Genomic DNA, 26,630 nt, shown 5'->3' on the forward strand with positions numbered 1-26,630 from the left:
AGGTAATGTGACTATTTCTGGACCTGCTTGCTGAATAAAATCTATGAGATTTGCTTTCATTGTTAAACTCATCAGATAACAAAATTATGAGGGAAGAAGGCAATAACCTTCACCTTCCTCTTACTATTGGAGCTACCTATAAATTTCAAAATACCAAATAAGTGCAAATAACTACATTGGGTCAGTTCTACAATGTTGAGTTAAGGATTAAACTTGCTATTGCTTAGCAATTTCATTCTAGGGATACACTTAAGAGTAAGCTCTCAAAAATATGTAGTAATAATCATGTATAAAATACCTGGTTAGCATTGTTTGTAATAACAATAACAACAACAACAAGAAAAACATATAAACCACTTAAATACACATCAACAGGAAAATGGATCAGTGAAGTATTGTTTATTCAGAACGTGGAATATTATACAGAAGCAAAAATGAACGAGAATAAATGTCATAAGCATAATGATGAGATAACCAATTGCCAAAGAATAAATACAATATCATTTATACCAAACTTTAAAAATGCAAAAATAATATATATTGCTTAGAGATAGATTTAGACAACCAAAAGAAGTATGTTAGTAAAATAAATATCAAGTACAGGGTAATCGGAAGATAATGAACAGCATAGTTAATTGGGAAGAGATACATAAGGAGATTTAAATGTGTAGTGGCTGTATAGATGTCTGCTCTATTTTTCTTAAATACATGTATTCAGTATTATATAATCACTTGTTTTAAGCGGAGACAGAGGTCCAGCCTTTAAAAATGATTACTTTCGCTCTTGTAGGGAGAATGATTTATTGGGAAAGCTTGGAGATATTGGAGAGTTTGACGAAATCTAGCTGAGAGCAGATTGTAGTTGGACTGAGGAGGTGGCAGTGGAGAGAGATAGCTCAGTTTATGATATGTTTTGGAATTAGAAGCAGTGTGATCTGTTGCTGACATAGATGTACAAAATGAAATACAGAGAGAAATAAGGTTTGACTGTTGGATTTTTCGCTGGAGCAACTGGTAGATAGTGGTATCATGAGGGAGTTAAGATTACTAGAAGGACTCCTGGGGAGAGTGTGAAGTGCAGAGTGAAAGACTGAGGGTCTTATTGTGTATTACAGCTAACCCAGAGTACCCAAGAATCTCTCTAGTTCTTTAAATGCTTTGCTATTCTAATTATCTCTAAGTGGGAGGCTTTCTTTTAAAAGTTTCTTTTAAAAAATAAATCACTATCTTATAAAAGAAGCCTAACCAACCCAGCTTCAGTCTACTATGATTGTTTCTACAATATTTAAAATTTGTGCCAAGCGCAGTGGCTCACACCTGTAATCCCAGCACTTTGGGAGGCCGAGGTGGGTGGATCACCTGAGGTCAGGAGTTTGAGACTAGCCTGGCCTATGTGGTGAAATCCCGTCTCTACTAAAAATACAAGAATTAGCCGGGCATGGTGGCAGGCACCTGTAACAACAGCTACTCAAGAGGCTGAGGCAGGAGAATTGCTTGAACCCAGGAGGAGGAGGCTGCAGTGAGCTGAGATTTTGCCACTCCACTCTAGCCTGGGCGACGAGAGACACTCCCTCTGAAAAAAGCAGAAAAAAAAAAAAATTGTTAGAGATAAACATGACTTACTTATAGGAGTGTATTATCTGCCCCGTCCCTTCTGGTACTGCCTAAACCACGCTAGACAAATGTTGAGGAGATAAAGGAAAGGACAGATAAAATGCTTGTTTTTTTAAAATTTGTTTTAATTTTAATCATTATGGATACATAATAGTTATAGGGTACATGTGATATTGTAATGCAAGCAGACAATGTGTAATGGTCAGGTCAGGATAACTGGGATACCCATCACCTTAAGCAGGTATTATTTCTTTGTGTTAGGAACATTCCAATTCTACTGTTTTAGTTATTCGGAAATACACAATAAACTATTATCAACTATAGTTGCCCTATTTTGCTACCAAACACTAGATCTCATTTCTTCTATCCAACTGTATTTTTGTACCCATTAACTATCCCCTCTTCATTCTGTCCCACCCCACCAACTACACTTCCCAGCCTCTGGTAACCATCATTCTACTCTCCACCTTCACGAATTCCAATTTTTTTAGCTCTCACATATGAGTGGGAACATGCTGTATTTATCTTTCTCTGCCTGACTTATTTCACTTAACATAATATCCTCCACTTTCATCTATGTTGTTGCGAATCACAAGATTTCATATTTTTATGGTTGAATAATATTCCATTGTTTATATGTACCACGTTTTCTTTTTCCATTCATCCATTGAGAAACAGTTTGATTTCATATCTTGGCTACTGTGAATAGTGCTGTAATAAACATGGGAGTACAGATATCTCTTTGATGCATCAATTTGCTTTCTTTTGGATAAATACCTAGCAGTGGGATGGCTGGATCATATGGTAGTTCTATTTGTAGGTTTTTTTTTCTTTAAGAAGCCTCGATACTGTTCTCCATAGTGGCTGTACTAATTTATATTCCCATCGACAGTGTACAAGGGTTTTATATATATGAATAAAAACCTCTCTCTCTCTGTGTGTGTGTGTATATATATATATATATATATATATGCAAAGGACCTGAAATTATACATGAAATATGTATTACATATTTATTATAAATTTAAATAGAATGTATATTATATATTTATATAGAATATGCATGTTATATGAATATATCATATATTATATATTATATAAAATATAATATAGATATCATATATTATATATTATATAAAATATAATATGGATATCATATATTATATATTATATAAAATATAATATAGATATCATATATTATATATTATATAATATATAATATAGATATATATTATAGAAATATATAATATATATTAATATATATTATATAAATATATATATTAATATATATTATATAAATATATATATTAATATATATTATATAAATATATATATTAATATATATTATATAAATATATAATATATATTATATATTATATATAACATAAATATATAGTATATAATATATAATATATATTATATAAATATATTATATACAAAATATATAATATATAATATATAAATATATAATATAGATATCATATATTATTTATTATATAAATATATAATATAGATATCAATATTATATATTATATAACTATGTAATATAGATATCATATATTACATATAAATGGATATCGTATATTATATATTATATATTATATAAATATATCATATTATATATTATATAAATATATCATATATTATATATTATAAATATATATCATATATTATATGATATATTTATTATATATTTATATAGAGAGCCTCTATAGAAGTTTACGTATTATGTTTATATATATTTATATATTATATTTATACATATTTATAAATATATATTATATATAAATTTATACATATTTATAAATATAATTATATATATTTATATGTAATTATATTTATATTATATATAATTATATATATAGCATATATTATGTACATATAATATGCATATTATATGTATATATTATATACATATATTACATATATTATATATAGTATATATTTATAAATATATAATATATAAGTTTATATATATTTATAAATATACATTATAAAATTATATATATTATATATTTATATATTATATTTATGTATAAATATTTATATATTTGTATATTATATTTATATATATATTATATATAAATATTTATATATTATATTATATATAAATATATTATATTATATAAATATTTATATATTATATATAAATATATTATATTATATATAAATTTATATAATATAATATATTTATATATAATATAATATATAAATATTTATATATATTTATATATTATATTTATATATATTTATATATTATATTTATATATATTTATATATTGTATTTATATATGAATATTTATATATTGTATTTATATAGAAATATTCATATATTATACAGAGGCTCTCTCTATATAATATATATGTGTATATATACAGGGAAATTTTATATATGTAAATTATATATAGTGAGAGGTTTTATATATATAAACATATATATTTTATAGATATAACTCCCCTCTTTCTGTATGTGTGTGTGTATGTATATATGTGTGTGTGTGTATATATATATATATATATATGGAACCTCTCTTTCTCTCTCTCTACAGATATATAATACATATTATATATTGATTTTTCTCTGTATATACAAATATATTTATATATTTATATATTTTTCTGTATACAATATATATAATATATAAAATATATAAAATATATATAAATATATATTATATAATATTTATATATGGGGAGTTTTATATATATAAAATATAATGTATAGAGGCAGTTTATATATGTATTATTTTATGTTACATTAATAATATATAATTGTATATTATTAAATTTTATATATAGAGAGAAAGAGATGGTTTTCTCTTGAACTCCTGGACTCAAGTGATCCTCCCACCTCAGCCTGCTGAGTAGCTGGGACTACAGGTGCATACCACCACACCTTGCTAGAAATAGTTTTAATTAAATTATTGATGAGCTATCTAATTTTTTTGTTGGAGAATGGGTTCCCTTTTCTTTTAGAATCCCCTGCTTGGATTAGTTCTCCTTGGAGCAATTATATGGATTAGCATAATGTGGGTAATCACTCCATGGAACACTGGACAAAATAAGGAAAAGATAAGGATCATATCTATTCTATGACTTCAATTTTCTGAGATATACCAAAAGTTTCTATTATACAAAATTATCCTTATTAAACGTCAGCATGATTCAGCGTCCTTACTCATTAATAGAATGAATTTCTTTATATAATGTGTATTAGTTCTTTAATTTAAAATTTTAAATCAGTATAAACTTTGTATCTTTTATTGTAAAACTTCAGATCCTTTGCATTCTGCTTTATATATAATGCATTTCCTATTGAAAGTTTGGTGTCCTCAAACTTTTAAGAACTAATGATTTAAGAAGATGGCTGTGAATATCCCCTGACCATTGCCTTGTAGGCCTGGAGGACTCCTTTTCATACAAGACCAGGGACTGATATGGCTCTATTGGTTTCTGTAGCTTTTTTTTCTTTTTCAATGCAGACTCCTTCATCTCCCATCACCACCCATATTCTAATTAATTAAAACAGATTGTCAGTTTCGAAACACAAATGCAATACCCATATCTTTACCTTTCTCATATTATTCCTTTTCCCAGTCTAAACTACCCTATTTCTTCCTCTCCCAAACTATTATTTTTTCTAGAAGACCCAACATAAAATTTACCTCTGTTGTTAAGACTTATCTAACATTTTTAGGTAGAATTAATCTTTTCTTCTTGAGGCCATCATAGCACTTTACTTACAATCAGTAGTGCCACTGATCACACCTCCTTTTCTCTATCTTCCTCACCGCCATTAATTCTGAGCAAATAAGGGCTCTGCTTTACTCGACTCTGTATCCCTACTGTCTAACACAGTGCTTGACAAATAGGTAAGGAAGTGTATTAGTCTGCCTGGCACCACAATAAAATGCCATGGACCGGGTGGTTTAAACAAGACAAATTTCTCATAGTTCTGGACATGCCAAGATCAAGGCGCCAGCAGGGTCAGTTTCTGGTGGGGCCTCTCCTCTTGGATTGCAGACAGCTGCCTTCTCTTGGTGTCCCCACATGGCCTTTCCTCTGTGTGTTCTCAGAGAGAGAGCACGTTAAGCCCAGAAGTGAGTGAGCTCTCGTCTTTTTCTCTTCTTATAAGGAACTAGTCCTATCAAATTAGGGGCCCGCTCTTATAGCCTCATTTAACCTTAATTACCTCTTTAAAGACCCTATCTGTAAATGGAGTCACATTGCGGGTTAGGGCCTGAGCATATGAATTTTCAAGGGGGCAAATTTCATTCCATAACAATAAACTTTACAATAAAATGTGTTGAATGAATGACATTATTCTTATTTTCAGAAATGTTTTCCTCAACTACTTGCAGATGTCTAAATTCCTTTAGAAACAGATTAAACTTTGAGCAGCAGAGATGAATGGTTTAAGATAGAAATGTTTGGGTGAGGCAATTTATTGAAAATCATTTACTCTAAAGTGTAATGAGTTGATTAGTCACCATCCTACATGACTGAGTGCACCTCGTTCCAGTTCAGACAGAGAGGATGGATTCTGGCATTGGAGGGTTGGGGAAAGTGAACTGGAACGAGAAAGATGGGGATAGTGAGTTATTAGAAAAGAAAAGACAAAATATTATCTCATGTTCTGATAGTGATGAAGACTTAGTGACTAGGAGGTCATTTGGAGGTGATATAATAAAGCTATCATGGCCAGAACTTCTAGTTGGAGGCATATGAGACTGATCCCAGCTCCTCCAATTTTTTCAATTGCAGCCAAGTTATTTACCTATCTGTAATTCAATCTGTCTCATCAAATAAATGAGGGTTATAATATCACCTAATTTACAACTTTGCAGTGGTGGTTAAATAAAAACGTATAGTGCACACTCCAGTTTCTGGACATAGTTAGCATTATGAGAAGTTAGAAGTATTAAGACTTTTTTAATATTATTAGATGCTCAAAGGAGCTGTTAGTGTTACAGCACTGAGCATAATAGACAAAGATTCCTGCTCAGGTAGAGCTTGGTGTAGCGCAACATCTGTGCTTGTGTGTGTGTCTGTGTCTGTTTGTGTACAGCTTCGAAATAACACTGATTGTCTTTGAACCACACCACACATAATAAAAATGATTTAATAATTAATGTCTTCTTACAGGGTCACCTTCAGTGTAATGGACTTCATTCCCAGAGCACTAATTAATAGAGGCTGTGATTGTCAAGGCACAAAACAAAAATGCTGGAAATACTGTCAACTATATTACAAAGATATCCACTTGAGTTTTAAATATTTGGGAAGAATGATGAAAACTTACTAAAATAACTACTTTGTCTAAAACCATGTAGTTATATAAACATGGAAATGATTATCATAATATAGAATAAAAATCTATTTTCTGATTACTTTCATTGGCAGATTTTATTATTTCGCTGATCAGTGTGGAGGTGCCTGTCTGATACTTACAAAATCCCTTTTTATGGATGTGCCTTCAAAGCATTTATTCTCAGATCCCTCAGACTGCAAATGGAATTGTGCTTGGAACAATGACTAGTGTTATGTGGAGCATTTTGCTATAGTGTTCATTTGTCTTCTTTCCTGTTAAGCCCTTAAATCGCTGCCAAGTGGTGTCAAAGAACCATAGCAACAATAGGAGTTAGTTTCTATTCACCTGAAAATTCATTAATCACAATTTCCCTTCAAATCTAGCTAGAATCTTTAGCTGAAATTTATGTAGTTTTTTATAATCTTTTGTTTGGGAAGAGTTGGTAGTAATTATCTTAGAATATATAAATATTAAATCCTTTGAATATAAAAAATGACTTTAAAAATTCAAAATACCATTTACTAATTATTTATATTTTAATCAATATGTTTGTTTCACCAGAAAGAACCAAAATCTTTCATTTGAAATCTTTGTGCTTTGGAAGGAAAACAAGATTACTTCAATAAGTGCATATTTAAGATTCCGTTTATATTCTTCAATGGGTGTCTGTAAGCCACAGATAATTAAATTGGTGGTTCCTTTGTTTAGAGGCTACAAATATGTTTATTTAAGTTACTCATATGTTCAACAACTGTTTTCGTAAAAAGGAGGAGTGGGCTCATACATTTATTCATCAAGCATTTTCTTGGAGCCTGTTATGTGCAGGGCCTGGGCTAGGTATGGAGTACAAAGATAATTAAAATAAAATATGAAACAAAAGGGAAGATAAATACATATGTAGACAAATAAAAAGAATATATAGTAGAGAAATTATGTTGATTGAGCTGGCACATTTTGCCCAGTTCTTTGTAGCTTTGAGTTGTGGTGTTTTGTAGTTTTGATTTGCAGTTTTCTGCATTCAGTTGAGGATCTTAATAAGTTTCCTTAATTTAGTTTTGGTTCTCATGATGAATTATTTTAGAAATATAGTATTGCTGTGAGTCTTAAGGCAGTGTTTTCTTTCCTTTTGTTGTTAGTTTTCTATAATATTCATGGTGGACGTTTTCTGTCAGCCAGCTTCAAATGACGTACACCTATTTCTGTATTTTACCAAGAGAAACAAAAGAGTGTTTTCCATTTGTGAAGCAGAAATAGTAACAGTACTTCACAAAGAGTGGTGTTGTGATGATTAGAGTTAATCGTTTAAAAGCATAACAATGTCTGGCACATAGTAAGTGCTACAAAATGTAGTTAAATAAAATAAATAAAATAAAATATACCCGATTCCCCATTCCAGTCATTGTCTACTTGGTGGTTGTGGTTGACCGAAGTCAACTAACTCTTTCTTTTTGGTAGAAATGGTAGCCATCCCGAAATTCCTGGGTTTCAAATAAAAGCGAAAGCAAACTTCAGCCAAATTATACCACATATACAGACATTTATTAACTAAATATTGATTAGTAAGAGAACATATAAAACAAAAATTGAAACAAATATTTTGTACAACTCATTTTATAGTTTCTAGATAGCTCCAGTTCTCCAGCCATGAAGTGCTTTGAGCACTACCCTGAATGAAAGATTTGCTAGAACCAAATGCCGAAATTCTAGGACAAGACATTTCAGCTTTGTAGACTCTCAGATGCTCAGAATCAGGGTAGTGAGGCACTTATCACAGGTGCAAAATTTAAGGAAGTGCCAAAAACTCAGTAATCAGGAGTAGTAATATTTTTTAAAATAATTCTTTTAAAAAATATATTTATTATTTAGAGACTAGGTTATGAGACTGGCTAATTTTTGTATTTTGGGTAGAGACAGGGTTTCACCATATTGCCAAGACTGGTCTCAAACTCCTGGCCTCAAGTGATCCACCTGGCTCAGCCTCCCAAAGTTCTGGGATTACAGGCATGAGCCACCGCACCCCACCAGGAGTGTACTTTAAGGCAGGATTGAAAAAAAAAATTCAAAACAAAAATCGTAAAGAAAATATCAAAATGTTACATAACGGGAGGCTGTTGTTTGTTTTATGTCTCTGGGTTACTGTGCAACAAGAAAAGTTATATCCAAATAACCGATGGTTCTGGGGCTGCCAGATGGTTTTATAGGGGTTGACAATGGCATGCAATCCCCTTGGGCAACACAGCGGATAACGTGGAGCTTTATATATAGCCATGTTCTTTTATTGTAGAGATGTTATTAACTTTTTTCACTTAGTTCAAAATATGGGAGAATATTTTTGTAAATATATATAGGGGCACACTTCTTTTCTTTGCTGAACTCAGATTCCAGTATGGCTTGATGGGGCACTGCTTAGATCCCTCAAGAGTTCACCTCTGGAGGTAGGAGGGGGTAGAGATTGAGTCCAAGGCATTATCCCTAAAGGCAAGACTTTTGACCTTTCAGGGTTCTTCTACTTGGTCATGCATATTAGGAGGAGTCAGTGTCTCTGTAAAACAAACAAACAACCCAAAAAACCCAAAACTACATACTTCAGGTATTTTAAATTTCATCATTGAGAGTTTCATCATGCTACATGCTAATCCACAGGCCATTATTTCCACCAATAAAAACCTATTTCTGAGATCCAATATGCTAATTAGCAGAGTAACAGTTCCTGATTAGAGCTCTCACTGACTGCCTGTGGGCCCTGCATTCTTGATGGTAAATTAACGTGACCACTCCCAAATGTGAAATTTGGATTACAGTGAAACTGCCCCTAGATTTGAGTTGGTATCTTCTTTTGTCCCTACTGTTTGGTTGTCTGAGATGCTAAAACATGAGAATTACGGGAAAATCCATAATTTCCCACATGGAGTAGTATTTGGGCTCATCTTGACTCCATACATACATATAATTTTATTTAAGGAGACTACATCTCCCAGAGTTCTACAAACATTTCTCCTCTATAATTCTTGCCCAGTTCTTTTCTAGGAATTGTAGTCACTAATTTTACATAGAAAGAGATAGACTTACTGAGGATGCAAGGAGACCAACACATAGGTTTCTGCACTCTGTCTGGTGAGAGGTATATGCCTTGATTTCTGGCTAGTATTATAAATGCCTTGTATTTCTGTGCCAGTGGCAGATAAAGGGGTAAAGACAAAGCATTTTCCTTTTCTTTCAAGGCAGCAGATTTTCATTGCTTGAGTGTATATTGTGCAGGGGTCAGTAATTGTCTCCCCACCCAACTGTCAGTTGTAATTCTTTTCAGATTCTGGCAACAATATGACTCTTAGTCCTGGTTAGTTAACTTATTCTTTCATCAAATGTTTATGGAATTTTTCCTACATACTAGGTGCTATTTTAGGCACTGGGAACACAGATAAAATAAACCTGCCTTTATAAAGCTTAAATTCTTGTTTTGCCTTTTCATCTCATTCTGTGAATTCATGGATAGGAGTAAGAAGAGCTGCTAGATAGATATCATTTGACACTGAAGCCCAACCTAAAACACTTTGGCATATCTAGTGAATTTCAAATATTAGGGTAATCAGTTTGATCTTTTCTCATATCCATAAATTACTCATTGAGGAAATTTAAATTGTTAAATAAAGCTGCACAGCATTTTATATATCTTCTACATGGACTTTTAATATAATTCATTTAGTATTTTAATGTTTCAGAAGCATTTCAGTCCATCCACCACATTATTTATGGGCAGAGTTGGTGCAGAAAGATTAAATAAACTGCTTAAGGGATATTCCTAATTAAGTAAAGAAGCTGAAACTCAAACCCAAGACTTCTGACTTCAAGTTCAGTAATAATTCCATTATACTAGTCAAATATGCAGTTTTCAGTACTTTCCATGTTGATGAATAATTCATTAAATTCACAGGGCAATAGATAATAAACTGTTCTACCAAAACAATTTCAGTTTTTTTTTCTTTTTTTTTCTTTTTTTTTTTGAGACATAGTCTCTCTCTGTTGCCCAGGCTGGAGTGCAGTGGCGCGAACTCGGCTCGCTGCAAACTCCGCCTCCTGGGTTCATGCCATTCCCCTGCCTCAGCCTCCCGAGTAGCTGGGACTGCAGGCACCCTCCACCACGCCCGGCTAATATTTTTGTATTTTTAGTAGAGACGGGGTTTCACCGTGTTAGCCAGGATGGTCTCGATCTCCTGACCTCATGATCCGCCTGCCTCGGCCTCCAAAAGTGCTGGGATTACAGGCGTGAGCCACCGCGCCCGGCCAGTTGTTTTTTTCACAATTGAATTAGGCCATGGATTTTTTCCAAGATTGCCTGTCAGTAGTTCAAAATGCTGTGTGTATTCAGTAAGCCTCTTGCTTCTTTGACCTGTTAGAGTCTGCTTGTTCTGAGTGCTCACTATCAAACACTCTTCTGATGCTACAAGCCTCCTTATGAGGACATACTCATTTCGTTGTTATCAGTGAGTTGAAAACACAACTGACACTAAGGCCACATGATGTTTCTTGGTCAGCTTCTATTGCATTAAAGCTCCCATTTTATATTTTGGTTTCCTTTTTCTTCTGACCAAGATATAATTTAGGAACCATAGAAGAAAGAGCCCATCTTTTTTCCATTACCTCAGAGAAGATAAAATATATCTTTTCAAGTTTTAGATTTTTTTCAGTCTTGATTTTCATATATTAAATGCATAATGACTCTCAAGTATGTTGCTAGAAAGCTTTCTTTTATCCTCTAACAGCCCATTACATATTTAATGAGGCTCAGTCAGTTACACATTTAACATGGTCTAGTAAGCATCCATTTTAAGGAAGGTGCACAGTTAGTTCCTACAGGCTCGATTGCTTCAGTTTATGGAATGGTTTTCAAGTTTCTGCATTGGTACTGGATTATCAAGGTCCCCAGAACATCTGATATTAAAAGAGGCCTTGGACACCCATCCACCAATCCCTTCGTTAAGAAAAGAAAAAAAAATCCTACAATTGCATGTCAAGAACAATAATTATATTAAGAAAAACACACTGATATATGGTTTATATCATGCCCCAGAACTTTCTCTGAATAGAAGAAATATGAATAATAACTGCTGCACACACACACGTATACTTACACACACATTAAGGTACTCTTACAAGAGGAAAGGCTTTTCACTCAAAGATACGTGAGTGGGAAAGAAATATTTCTATATTTCTCAAAAAGTCAATTAAATTTTATGTTTGATCAAATTGCCCAAGTATCTCTTAATACATATCTAAAGGCATAAAAGTGAGAAATGACACAACCCAAAACTCTTTTCTTAGTTTCTACTAATATAGTTTTTTCAAAAGATATTAAAATGATTTTTCAACCTACAGAGTAATAATTATTTCAAGCAAGTATCATCAATGTTTGCTAAAACTATAGAGTGAAAATCTGAATAAGAACAGTATATTGTATTATCCCAAAGTTTCTTTCTACAGCTCACAAACCAATTACAAAAATTGAAACAGTGACTTTCCAGTAGAGAAACCTGGCAGATGCCACCTTAACCAAAGTATTCATAGTTAACATTGCTAATAATGGGACAAACAGCTGATCCTCCTGTTGTGATGCACGAATGATATACCATTCCTGCCTAAAATACGTAAAATGAACATACAGTTAAGGAAACATCAGACAAATTCACATTGAGGGACATTCTACAAAACAACTGGCCTGTAATCTTCATAAGGGTCAATGTCATGAAAGAAAAAGAAAGAAAGATGGAGGAATCATTTCGGGTCAAGAGAGACTAAAGAAACCTGACAAGTAAATGCAAAGCATGATCTTGGATTGACACAAAAAATTTCATAAAGGATGTTATCGGGATACTTGGTGAAAACTGAAAATCAACTGTGTGTACTATAATATTACATTAATGTTAAGTCTCCTGAATTTGATAAAACTAGTGTATGAATACACAAATACATGTTCGCATATACATGCATATATACACATATACAAATATATATGCATTAAAATAAAAAGTTGAAACGTAAAATATGAAAAAGTTAATTCAAGAAAAACATTGTACCTAAAAAATAAAACAAAGCAAAGCAAAAGGGAACAAAAATTATTGAGACTACAATGGTTGTTATTCCTTCTGTCTGTGTCTTGGAAATAATGAAATAATTTAACCAAGTTATAAAGATGAGGAACAAAATTTGTGAGACTTGTTTTGTTTACAATCCTTTTGTTATGGCAAGCTCTCTGAAATACCTTTTTGTTTTTGAGTGTCATAAACTACTTCTTAATTGTTTTAGGTAGCTTATAAAATTTCATATAGAGTGCAACTTAATTATGTTTTCTTGAAGCTTTTTTCTCTCTCTTGCTATATTCACCATTGAAGCAAACTTTTGTTGCTATAAAACAAGGAACCATTGGATTTTATACAGCCCTATCCCTGGTGCCTTTATGTAATCTACATTCACACTCTGCATATTTAGCATCGCTTGTAATGAGGCTTCCTGAACCATGGTAACCCTTGTAACTCAGTAAATAATGGAAATTAGATGGATCATTCTTTCTAGTGGCATGTTGTGAGGTAATCGGCTCTCATTACAGGCTTTCTTGCAGAGGTGATTTGGATTAGATGCTGTAAACACAGAGCAGAATACATTCCTTTTCCCAAAAAGTCAAGTTCAAGATTTGTATGAATCACTGTTGCTACTTTCCCACAGCCATTTTCAGCTTCTTCCTGAGCCTGTAAATGGACAACCTTGCTTAACATGTCTGCCTTCCATTTTCTTTTTCTTTTTCTTTTTTTTTGAGACGGAGTTTCACTCTTGTTACCCAGGCTGGAGTGCAATGGCATGATCTCAGCTCACCGCAACTTCTGCCTCCGGGTTCAAGCAATTCTCCTCCCTCAGCCTCCCGAGTAGCTGGGATTACAGGTGTGCGGCACCACACCCAGCTAATTTTGTATTTTTAGTAGAGATGGGGTTTCTCCATGTTGGCCAGGCTGGTCTCGAACTCCCGACCTCAGGTGATCTGCCCGCCTCAGCCTCCCAAAGTGCTGGGATTACAGGCATGAGACACCGCACCCCGCCTCCATTTTGAACATCTCTTTAAGGGATTCTGGTCCCTCTGTGGAAATCATCCGGAAGAAAATCTTTCTTTCTTTCTTATATAAATTTTGCAATGAGTAGTCTCTATAACGGTAAGCCACATTTTCCTGCAGAAAAGGGACTGTTCTCTTAGCTTACCTTGGAAGCTTAGAAGAGAAAAATAGAAAGCTTTATTTTGTGTATGTGCTTGTGATGACCTACTGTCTTATGCAGAATCAATTAAATATATTCATTTATACTTTCAAAATTTTCAAAGTTACAAAACGGCGGGTTACAATGAAAGAGCTTACCCAGCACTTGTATAGAGCACAGCTGCCCCTTGGCATCTGTGAACAACATGGATTTGAACTTTATGGCTTTATTTTTTAATTTTATTTGTTTATTTATTTTGAGATGGAGTTTCGCTCTTGTTGCCCAGGCTGGAGTGCAGTGGCGCGATCTCGGCTCACTGCAACTCCTGCCTCCCAGGTTCAAGCGATTCTCCTGCCTCAGCCTCCTGAGTAGCTGGGACTACCTGCTCCTGTCACCACACCTGGTTAATTTTTTTTTGTATTTTTAGTATAGACAGGGTTTCACCATGTTGGCCAGGCTGGTCTTGAACTCCTGATCTCAGGTGATCCACCAGCCTTGGCTTCCCAAAGTGCTGGGATTACAGATGTGAGCTACCATGTCCGGACATATAGGTCCATGTATACACAAGTTTTCTTCTGCCTCTGCCACTCCTAAAACAGCAAGACGATCCCTCCTCAGGCTACTCAGCATGAAGATGATGAGGATGAAGATCTTATGACAATCCATTTGCACTTAATGAATAGTAAATATGTTTTCCTTATAATTTTCTTAATAGCATTTTATTTTCTCTAACTTACTTTATTGTAAAAATAGAACATATACTACATATAACATACAAAATTTGTGTTAATCAACTGTTTATGTTATCAGTAAGGCTTGCAGTCAACACTAAGCTATTAATACGTAAGTTTTGGGGGAGTCAAAAACTATACACAGATTTTCAACTGTGCAGGGATCGGTGACCTCTGCGTTGTTTGGGTCAACTGTATTTTCATAATATCAGTGACCTGGGATTGTCATCATTTTCTGGTGCTTCTTCCTGCTATTAAGTCATCATTAAGTGAAAAGTGCTTTTTAGTGTCAAGGGATTTTGTTGTAAGGCACACTTTGTCCTACTGTGTCTCTTTTACTATAAAAGTTACTACAAGCATGTTTCTCTTTGACTGTATTTCTCTTTGAAGCATTTTGATTTGATAATTAAATAATATAGTCCTCCCTTATCCATGGGTATAAGTTCCAAGACCCTCGAGTGGATACCTGAAGCCACAGATACCGAACCCCATATATATTATGTTTTTCCTATGTGAGCATACCTATGATAAAGTTTAATTTATAAATTAGAAACAGTAAGAGATTAACAACTTCTCTTTGGCATACGTTTGGGTTTCTTTTGGTATATCCAAGTTGTCAGCATCACTACTCTTGCACTTTATTAATTAAAATAATTAGTTGAACACAGCACTGCCATAGCAAGACAATCAATCTGATAACGAAGATGGCTATTGAGTGACTAATGGATGAATAGTGCATATCGTGTAGATCTGTTGGACAAACGGATAATCTACCTCCCAGGCAGGACGGCATGAGGTTTCTTCACTTTACTCAGAATGGTGCATAATCTAAAACTTATGAATTATTTATTTTTGGAATTTTGCATTTAATATTTTTGAACTGCAGTTGGGTAATTGAAATCACAGAAAGCCAAACTGCAGATAAGTGGGGGCTGCTATAGTGGTTTGCACTATTATATTTGGAAGAGGAAAGGTCTAAACATTTGGCTTTTGTTGCAAATGAAGAAATTTTTTTGGGTAGGAGTAATCACCTAAAAACCTTAATAAGTTGTGACCTTGCTCGAAAACCCAAGAACTGTTCCTTTTTTTTGTTTTTGTTTTTGGTTTGCATATGTAGCATTATTTGTGTTTGTTTGCCTGATTATAGATGAAAGTGCTTGATGAAATTCCCAGTATTTATTCTATCTCTAGGATAATGTGAACATAGCAATTAAAGCTTATAAACAGTGGAGTTTCATGCCCAGATAACTATGGCAAGAATTTTTCAGGTGCACGCTTTCTAAAATTTATATGCCTAAGGAAGAACTTATGATTGAAAGCATGAGGATAATTCTTTTTCACTGCCCCATTCATAACCATTTTTTTCTCCCATTTTAAATAGAAAGGATTTCTGCTTATCTATTTAGTATCTTTATATGATTGATGATCTCACCATGTAAAAATTTCTCAGATACAAAATAAAGGGACACTAGAAATATTACAGTGTTGAGACAGTGAATACTCTAATGACTGGTAAGCAAATCCTTTTGAAAGCCAGATGACTTCTAATTCTTTGCTATCAATATATACAGATAGGTTATTTAAAATAATTTTGATGATTGATCACTATAGGAGTTTGCAATTAACTTGGAAACAATTCAAATAATGGATTTGCCACATGCTCATGCCTATATCCTAACATTTTGTAGAGGCTGAGGCAGGCAGATTGCTTAAGCCCAGGAGGTTAAGACCAGCCGGGACAATATGAGGAGAACTCATCTCTACAGATAATTTAAAAATTAGCCAGATGTGGCGGCATGCGCCTGTAGTCCCAGCTACTCAGGAGGCTGAGGTGGGAGGATTACCTGAGCTAGGGTGACAGAGCAGGACGCTGTTTCAAAAAACAAGAAAAACAAAGAATAGATTGATATTTCAATACTAATGTTACATTCACCTCAACTATTATTTATGTAAATGTTTCTCAGTACATATGTCCATGAAAAAAAATTTTTAAGGGAGAAAATAAATTCTCACATCTGTCTTATTCTAGCAATATGACATATCTATAATATATAAGCTAACTGGAAAGAAAAAAAAATCCCACAGTACCATCAATATCCTTAACAGATGCCATGGTAAACTATGTTATTGGCCTCGATTCTTCACTTTTTCCATTCTTTGCCTTGAAGCTTTGCAGTTCTCCTCATAAAAGTAGCAGATTATGTTTCTGAGTAGGAAAATCTCCTTTTATACTCTCACAACACTCTCAATCCATCATTTCTGACACCAGATGTCTGGATTTTTTTCTACACAGACCAATTCTTTGAGACTAGCAGAGTGTTCTTTAATTTAGTTAAATGTTGACACTGTCTACCTGGAGACAGCATTAGATCCACAGGTTAGGTCCCACAAGAAAGGCCCCTAGTCTGACGTCAATCGTTAAGTCCAGGTTGTCACTTCTGAGTGACACACTGTAGTGATTCCCATTGTCCCTTCCTCGGGTCAGGTCATTTGCTAGAAGATCTCACAGAACTCAAGAAAACAGTTTACTTGGTAGATTAGAATTTATTGTAAAAGGATGAAACTCTAGAATAGCCAGATGGAAGAGATGGATAGGGCAAAGTCAATGGGAAGGGGCACAGCTTCCACAGCCTCTCCAGGCTTGCCACCCTGTTGCACCTCAATGTGCTCACCAGCCTGAAAGCTCTCTAAACTACAATCTTTTAGGTTTTTATGGAGGCTTCATTACATAGGTATAATTGATTAAGCCATCAGCCATTGATGATTAAGTGAATCTCTAGTCCTTTTTCCCTCTCTGGAAGAAGGCGTAGGAGGGTGAGGCTGAGATTTCTAGCCCTCTAATCACCTGGATGGTTCCCTAGCAACGAGTCCCCACCCTTAGGGACTTTCCAAAAGTCACTTCATTAACATAAACTCAGGTGTGGTTGAAGGAGCTTGCTATGAATAACAAAAAATGGTCCTTTCACCTTTATCACTTGGAAAATTCCAAGGGTTTTAGAAGCCTGTGCCAGGAACTGGGATGTAGACTAAGTATATGCCTCTTATTATAAATCAACATATCACAATTTCCCAATCCCTCACTTCTGGGTTTGACTTTGAGACTTGCTTTAGCTAATAGAATTGGCTGGAAGAGACAGTGTGCCAGTTCTGGGTATAGTCCTCAATAGAGCTTACATGTTTCTGCTTTCTTTCTCATGCATCTGCCAGAGCTGTGGCAAAGAAGTGACCAGGCTAGGCAGCTTGTGGAAAGACAGGGTGAGAGACATGTGAAGTAGAGTTGTCCCAGATGATCTGCCCCAGCCGAAGCCAGCCAGAAGAGCGCTGACTCCCCTCTGCCCCACAGACACATAAATTAGAATAACTAGTAAACTGAATCTACTGAGTTTTGGGTAGCAGCAATTGCTAACCCACATAGATATTTAATAGTTAACAATGTATTATTCTTGTAATTTGGATCACTTGCTTACTATTAATAACAAAAGTAAGAAGGAAATCGGTAAGACATATTTTAATACATGTCTTAGAGCATTATGGCCACAGACAATTAAAAAATTATTTTAGGTACCTATTTTTGTTGAAGAGAAGTATTAATGGGTGGTCACATTTGGGTAAAACAAAAATGTAATTCATTTGAATGAAAATGCAATAAGCATGTGAATACAAGAAATGAAAAAGAATGAAAAAAATAGATGATTTTTTTTTTTTTTTTGAGACAGAGTCTTGCTTTGTCACCCAGGCTGGAGTGCAATGGTGCAATCTCGGCTCACTGCAATTTCTGTCTCCTGTGTTTTTTTAAGTGATTCCCCTGGTTCAGCCTCCTGAGTAGCTTGGATTACAGGCGCTCACCACCATGCCCAGCTAATTTCTTTATTTTTAATAGAGACGGGGTTTTGCCATGTTGGCCAGGCTGGTCTTGAACTCCTGACCTCAAGAGATCTGCCCGCCTCAGCCTCCCAAAGTGCTGGGATTACAAGCATAGGCCAACATGCCCGGCCTAGATGGTGTATTTTTAAGATCAGTAATGGTGGGTATCAATTCGCTATGGTGCTTAGGTTTCAATCAGAGATGCAAAACCATTAGGGAGGTCTCTCTATCCATCTATCTGTCTATCTAATTGATTAATTGGTTAACCAATGTATCTATTTTTGTAAAAGAAAGGATTTGTTACAAAGATTTGATTTTATGCCCTTTTGGGATCTGGTTAAAGTCTCTGTAAGGTGGCAGCTTCTGCATCTAATGCTGAAGCTTCAATTCCACAAGGCAGACAGTCTGGAAGGGGAACTGAATGTAAAGTCAGAGAGAGTGAGAACAAGCTGGATCCCTTAAGCATGAGCTTAATCAAGAACAGACTGAGATCCACATTAGTTCTTACTGCCCCCAACCATAATGATGTGGAGATGCTGCTGGAGAGGCTGGTGCTCTTCATCAAAGAGCTATACACACATTCGTTCCAGGAATTAGAGAACTTGAAGGAAGATCCAGGGACAGGTAGAGCAGTTGCAGATCAGGCAGCTGATCCATGCCAACAAGGTGAGCAGGCAGAGAAGCAACAAAATATATGAGCTACAAAGTGGCCACCACTTCTATCCTGCAATTTCCCACAAGGTTCTCTTGTGTGGCCACCCTTACCAGAAGCATACGGTAAGGAGAATTCTAGAAAAAATAGTTTGGCCTAATCTCATGGACACATTAGAGTGATAATACTTTTAAAGAGTTTCTCACAGATTTATTTTAAAATGGTGATGGGGTTCACAACATGTTACCCCCAAAATATGGCACCTTCGCATTTGAGAAAATGGTGGAAGCTAGAAGGTCACACTTACCTTCCTCTTGCCCTTCTCTGAAGCAAGTCGTAAAACCTAGAAAGGTCAATCTCTGACCTTTTTCCACCTTTCTACCCTGAAGCAGGTCATAGGACCTTCGTTCCAGAAGGGCCCTGCCCATGCCCAGAAGAAAGAACTTCCTTATCTCTGAAGGCACAGGGACACGGAGAAGAATCTGAGCAAACAAGTCTCACTAGGTTTTCCCCAGTTGTTAACCATCAGATTATACCTACTTTGTCTGATCATACTTCTCAACCCTCCACTTCATCATAGCTAGCATAAGAAACACAAAGTTTTACCTGTTTTATTGAGCCTTCACTTCAGAAGGCCCCAGATCATAGAAAAGTATTAAATAAATGTATATGTAATCTGTTTTTGTTATAGGAGCCTTTTAATAATAATAAAAAAAACCCCTCAGGAGTTAAAACATCTTGAAAGGGACTGATAGAAAATCTTAAATATACTTGAATACAAAATGGCATAATACATTGTCTGACATAGAGATTAAGAACTCAACTTCTAGATTTAGACAGCTACAGTTTAAATCTCATCTTTACTACTAGTTAGCCATAGGAATTTGGCAGTTTTCTGGGCTTCAGTTTCCTTACTCATAAAATTGTTACCTGACAAAAAGTGAGGACTACCTAACTGTAAATAAATGAGGTGAACTCTGCGCAAGCGTGAACTAATCTCTTACCTTTTAAATTCTAAGTGTCATTCTAAAACCCTGTATATCTCACATTCAAATTATAGTAGGCTCAATGTTTTCATTATTTTGTTAACTCAGTTAGAAGTAAATTGACATTTGCATGCTATCAACTTGGAGTTCAGCAGCTTCCATATATGGATCTACCAAAACTGTCCTTTTGAAAAAGTATCACAAAAGGATGTGACTTGGTATTGTTGAAATCTTTTAAGAAGAGGGAGGTGATGACAAAGAGGTAAATACAGTGAAGAAATTAGTGAGCTCCTTGGTGAGTGCTGAATGGGTAGAAGGATGCATACGTAGGGATGGGGAGCAAGTGTAGAGACAAGGTTAATAGATAAGTAAAGAGAAAAGGCTCAGATCTCAGGGCCACATTAAGTCAGAGCTGGTATATTTCTTCTTGTACAATCCATTTGTGAGATCACCAATGATGTCATTGTAATTAATTTATAAAGGATTAACTAACCATCTGCCCAGGGAGAACAGATGTATTATAGTTAATCCAGATTTTAGATATCATTTGATGATCTTTAGTCACTGTTACCGTTTTTAAAGTGTTTCCAAACAAAAGTCATCTGTACTTTCAAGAAATGACTCTTCCCACTGCTTACATTAAAAAATAAATGACATGCAAACTATATGTAAACTATAAATTCACAAAAATTCTGCTTGGAAATAATTAATTGAGTTCACCAGAAGCCTAAAATTCAACAGACATCACCAGTCCCTGGTGTTACCACACTGACACTGCATTTCCTTCTTATTTTTATATCTCTGTCTTTTTATTTGTTTATTTTGTATCTTGACACTTTCCTCCCACTCCTGATGTTAAACATGCAGCTTTGCCCAAGTGTGAACTTCAGAGAGTATTCCATCAGTTACTCTCCCTCTGTGGTCTGCACAATGCCCCAACAGACTGGTATGAATGTTGAAAGCCTTCTCCCCACAGAAGCCTCAGGGGCTTCTTTTCTTTCCTGCTTTAGGGATGCTTTGTCAGCCTGTGAATGTTGCCTCTTTGGTTGGCTTTGTGGAGACAGCTTGTGCTCAGATGTGATTTAGTTGTAAGCTCATTGCTGCTCCATATGTGAAAACAAAGAGAGTGACCAGTTCTGAGGCAGCCAGTCAGTGTGTCCCAGACCATTACGTCAGTATCGCATGATGGTGAACCGGGCAGTGCCAAACAGTCTCTTCTTGGTGCCCTTTCTTTCTTTCTTTTTTCTTTTTTTTTTTTTTTGGTCTTTCAAAGAAAGATAAGAAAGCCTTGGAAAACAGCAAGAAGAGATGCAAGATACGCCTGCCTTTCCTTGAGAATTTCTAAATGCTATTTATTATAAAATACATTTTTCTTTTAAATTGAGATTCTGTAAGGGAGGAGGGGAGTAAAGAAAGATAGAGTCTTGAGGAAGAAATAATTTATAGTATATTGAAACTCTGGTGTGGTATATATCAGTTTTATCTGTTTTGGTACTTTATTGATTTCCCCCTGCCCCCAACTTGCTCCTAGGTTTTTGCAGTGGTTGTATTAATTTTTATCTAGAAATATGTATGTACATTAACAGAGCAGAGGCAGAAAATAATACTTCTTTCAGTTGGGAGGAAGGTTAACCAACATAATTAGAATGTTTCTTCTATGATCTTAATGTTCTGGTTATTCTCCCTCAGACTTCATTGCTTAAAACAGACTGTATGCTTTAAAAATATAGTAGGGTAGTCCCCATATGTTTCATCAATATCACATATTGTTCAGGGGGGGCTTATTTGAAAGTAATGTGGCACATTGGTTTTACCAGTGTTGTTATCTGAGGACTGTACCGTGGAGATTCCATATGCCTGTGGAAGCAATTTTAGTTGGTGTTGATAACCCATTTTCACAATAGGTTTCATGGCAATCAACAGTGTTTTGACCCTCAGTTTGAACATGTGATCAAGAAGGTTTTTAAAATAAGAGCCTCATTCTACTGAGGTCCACTAACTTCTCCGTAACACGTGAACCAAACCCTAAAAGCATTTCTTGTTGCTTATCTACAATAGAATTGCAAATTATTTGTTTGATCACATGGGGCTAACAATGGTACCCCTCCTGATACTACTTTTTTTCACAAATTAAAGGAAAGAGGAATTTGTGTTAAAAATAAAGGAAGGAGGAATTTGTGTTAAAAAAATAAAGTATGTTTTCTTATTCTTCTGGGAAGAGATAAAACTTTCTGAGAAAATTTATTCCAGTTTTGAATCAGAGGCACTGAATCACACACTTCAAATCTTTCTGTCACTTTTAACAAAGCTGATTGATTATGTGAGTTTATGCCTGTCACCTTTCCTGTGGTAAAGGAAGCCTTAGCTTTGTCTTTAATGTCTGAAATGTTAACAAGAATATCTTTATGTATTATTTAATAAATTTTTTATTTGATAAGTAAAGTAGCATTGTCACTGTAAAAAAATTAGAAAATGCAGAAAACATGAAGGAGAAAAATCATTCCATTATTCTATTACATAAAGGGAACCTCTCTTATTATTAAGTGATTGATTGGCTGACAGGTTGTTTGCTAAAAAGAAAGCATCCAACTATCCAAGTTGGTTTTGGCACTTTTCTTTTTTAGTACTTGTTACAGCTGAAATGATCTAATCCACGGGTGTTCAATCTTTTGGCTTCTCTGGGCCACCTTGGAAAAAGAATTGTCTTGGGTCACACATAAAATACAGTAACACTAATGATAGCTGATAAGCTTTAAAAAATTGCAAAAGAGATCTCATAATGTTTTAACAAAGTTTATGAATTTGTGTTCAGCCACATTCAAAGCTATCCTGGGCTGCATGCAGCCCATGGGCCATGGGTTGGACAAGCTTGATCTAGTCCTTTGTGAAATTTTTATTTTTATTTTTGGCTATCTCTCCCCAATAAATATATAAGCTCCATGAGGACAGGTGTTGTTTTCTATTTTGTTCACTGTCATGTCCCCAATACTATTAAGAACAATGTCTGACACTAGAAGCCATTCAGTATTTGTTAAATAGTGCATTAATGAACAAGCATGTGTTACCTTTCAAGAGTCCTTGTGCAGTTGAACCTATCCTGTCTTAAGCAATTTTTTCTCTTGATACTTAAATTAGCATCATAGAAAGAATCTTTCCCTAAGCTTTACATAATGTTGCAAAATCAGAAGCTAAGATTGTTGAACACTATGGGTTTGGATGGTTAGGGCAGGTTCCTTTGTGTTTGTTATTAAATGATTGTTCTATTACTGGACTTCTTGGGTTGTTCTTTTCAAGCTACTTTTCTTTGGTTTTCATTGAAAGGAATGGCATGGATGTGTGGCCATGCCTTCCTTCAACAATTCCTTCTGGCCTCACTGGCCTTTTGAACCTGCCAAACTCTTGTGCAGGACCTTTGCATGAGCTGTTCCCGTGCCTAGAAGTCTCTTCTGTGCTCTTCAGGGGACAGTTCTTTCAACTCTGTGCTTGGCTATCAGTTACCCAGAGCAGACCCCTGACATTGTAGAGGTGTCTGTGTACACACACTTATCACTGTCTGATATGATATCATAATTGCTTAACTATTCATACATATGGTATTTGTATCTATTACCTCTGTTTTCCCATCTTGCACTAGAATGTTTTCATGAGAACATGAAATGTTTTTTGTTTACTGCAGTATCCTATAGACAGACTAAAGTAGCCAAAGTTTTATCCAAGAAACCTTACATTTACATGATATGTGCTAAGTACTAGGAATTTTAAGATGACTATGAGACTATCCCTGAGCCTCTGCTATGAACAGGCATTGTGAGTGTTGCCAGGGATACAACCTTGAAGGAAGTAAGGTGAGGTGGGGCACTCTAGGTGGTGCAGATAGATAATTAGAAAAATACAAATCATTAAATAATTACAGTTTTGATAAGTGCTACAAAGGAAGTCCCAGGTACTAGAATATAGCTGGGATCTAGCTTGGATGATTTTGTTACAGTAGGTGGCTAGTCAGGCATGAATGGGGCAAGAGAGGGCTCCCCCAACACCCCATCAGGAAAGTCGGGTGAACATCAGGTGATGGTCAGACAGTTGTCACACTGCCTCTCTAAAATAATAATTGGTTGCAGCCAGTGCCAGGGAAAGGCAGTTTCCCTATAGATAGAAAAAAACTGAAACCAGTGATCAGCAGCTTCCTGATGAGATCTTAGGAGCTGGGCAAGTGGGCTCACACATGTGCACTAAGAGGCAAAACGGTGGAATTTAACTGGTATATGACCTTCCGCGCCCATTCCACGGCAAAAGGGAAGAATGCCTCAGGTGAGCATGCGTACAACTCCAGTAAACACACCGTGCATGCTCCCCTCCCAAGCACTAGCAGGCCATTGTGTATGTGGACAACTCACACCAAGAGAAGAATCAGGGGAGAAGGAACGCAAGACCCAGAATCATGCCAACATATTGGGGCCTGCACCCCAAGTCAGGCCGGGTGCAGTGGCTCACGCCTGTAATCCCAGCACTTTGGGAGGCTGAGGCGGATGGATCACGAGGTTAGAAGTTCAAGACCAGCCTGGCCAACATGATGAAACCTCGTCTCTACTAAAAATACAAAAATTAGCCAGGCGTGGTGGCAGGCATCTGTAATTCCAGTTACTCAGGAGGCTGAGGCAGATAATTGCTTGAACCTGGGAGGCGAAGGTTGCAGTGAGCCCAGATTGCGCCACTGCACTCAAGCCTGGGCAACAGAGCGAGACTCTGTCACCAAAACAAAAACAAAAAACAAACAAACAAAACAAAAACAAAAAAACAAAACCCAAGTCAAAAGGTCAAACCCTGCACTTGTCCTTCAAGTCGCTTGCTTGGGCCTCTTCCAAATGTATTTTTTTTTCCTTTTGTTCCTGCTCTAAAGCTTTTTTTCCCCTTTCCTTTTCTTTCTTCATTTCTTTTCTTTTCTTTTTCTTTTTTTTTTTTTTTTTTAAGACAGGGTCTCACTTTGTCACCCAGGCTGGAGTGTAATAGCGTGATCTTGGCTCACTGCACCATCCACCTTCCAGGCTCAAGCAATCCTCCCACCTCAGCCTCCTGAGTAGTTTTTTAAAAAAATTTTTTGTAGAGATGAGGTTTCACTATGTTGCCCAGGCTGAGCTCAGATGATCCACCTGCCGCAGCCTCCCAAAGTGCTGAGATTACAGGCATAAGCCACTGAGCCGTGCACCTGCTCTAAAATTTTTAAATCAACTTTCACTCATGCTCTAAAACTTGCCTCAATCTATTCTTCTGCATTATGCCCCTCAGTCGAATTTTTTCTTCTTTGAAGACAATAATTGAGGTGGCTGCAGACCCATATGGATTTGCTGCTTGTAACTCAGATACTCACCACTGCTAACAGTTTGATTCATTCCAGGTACCCTATCTAATATTGCTCAGAACATTAGACAGAAAGACAGAGAAGTTCACTTAGTGCCCTTCAGATGCACGGTGTGGATGCTTTCTTTCTCCATTTCTCTAGCAGCCCTGTACATTTCCAATGAGAGACAACCACACATATCTATAGAGTTAGGACAAAGACACAAGGCTCCTAGGTTGGTTTTTACTTTAAGTAAAATTCTGTGAAACAGGGATGTGAATTAGATATTCTGAAATAATTCAAATATTTGGATTAAGAAAAAGAATTGCCCTAAAATAGAAATCAATAACCCCATACAAGATATGGATTTAAAGTCATTTAAATACCTGATCCTGATAAAATCATTATGATTTTCTATGGTTGCAGTCTTCATATGCAATGGTAAAATGCAATTTGGGGAGTATTTATTTTGAGATGTCATGTTAAGTCAATGTCCAAACTCATCTCCACAAGCCCTTTGATGACACTTTAATTCAAGCCAACAAAATGGTGAGTGAATTTTATTATGGGCAATACAATATAAAAATAAATTAGTTTAGACTATAATTTTTCTCTGTCATACAAATACTTTATTGACCAGACAGCAACTCTTTACTGCCCTCCCCTGATCTGTTGTGGAAATACTGCTTCTATTGGAGAAAACTAAATTATTCTATGATAGTACTAAGAAAAGAAAATTTAGTCTTTTCATCCCATGGATAAAGTTAAATGGCTTCTTTTCTAGGATGCAATATTGCCTATGTTTCAAATTGCTGTACATTAGCTTCTCCCTAAAAGTAATAAGAAACTGTAGCATTTAGTTGATGCTATCTTAGAGCCCCGGGATCTCCTGAGTGGTGCT

The 26,630-nt window shown here is 35.4% G+C and overlaps 1 protein-coding gene across 1 annotated transcript in view; it reads left to right on the plus strand.

Moving 5' to 3' along the window:
* The window catches only part of SMPDL3A (sphingomyelin phosphodiesterase acid like 3A), a 30,618-nt gene extending 23,618 nt beyond the window's left edge, over positions 1–7,000 (plus strand). Inside the window, exon 9 of the mRNA XM_054558112.2 lies at positions 6,760–7,000. Coding sequence (XP_054414087.1) covers positions 6,760–6,776 — 17 coding nt within the window. The 3' untranslated portion in view covers positions 6,777–7,000. The remainder of the gene's footprint in view (positions 1–6,759) is intronic.
* The last annotated feature ends 19,630 nt before the right edge of the window (positions 7,001–26,630 follow it).

The sequence above is a fragment of the Pongo abelii genome, chromosome 5, assembly GCF_028885655.2.
Source record: "Pongo abelii isolate AG06213 chromosome 5, NHGRI_mPonAbe1-v2.0_pri, whole genome shotgun sequence".
NCBI lineage: Eukaryota > Metazoa > Chordata > Mammalia > Primates > Hominidae > Pongo > Pongo abelii.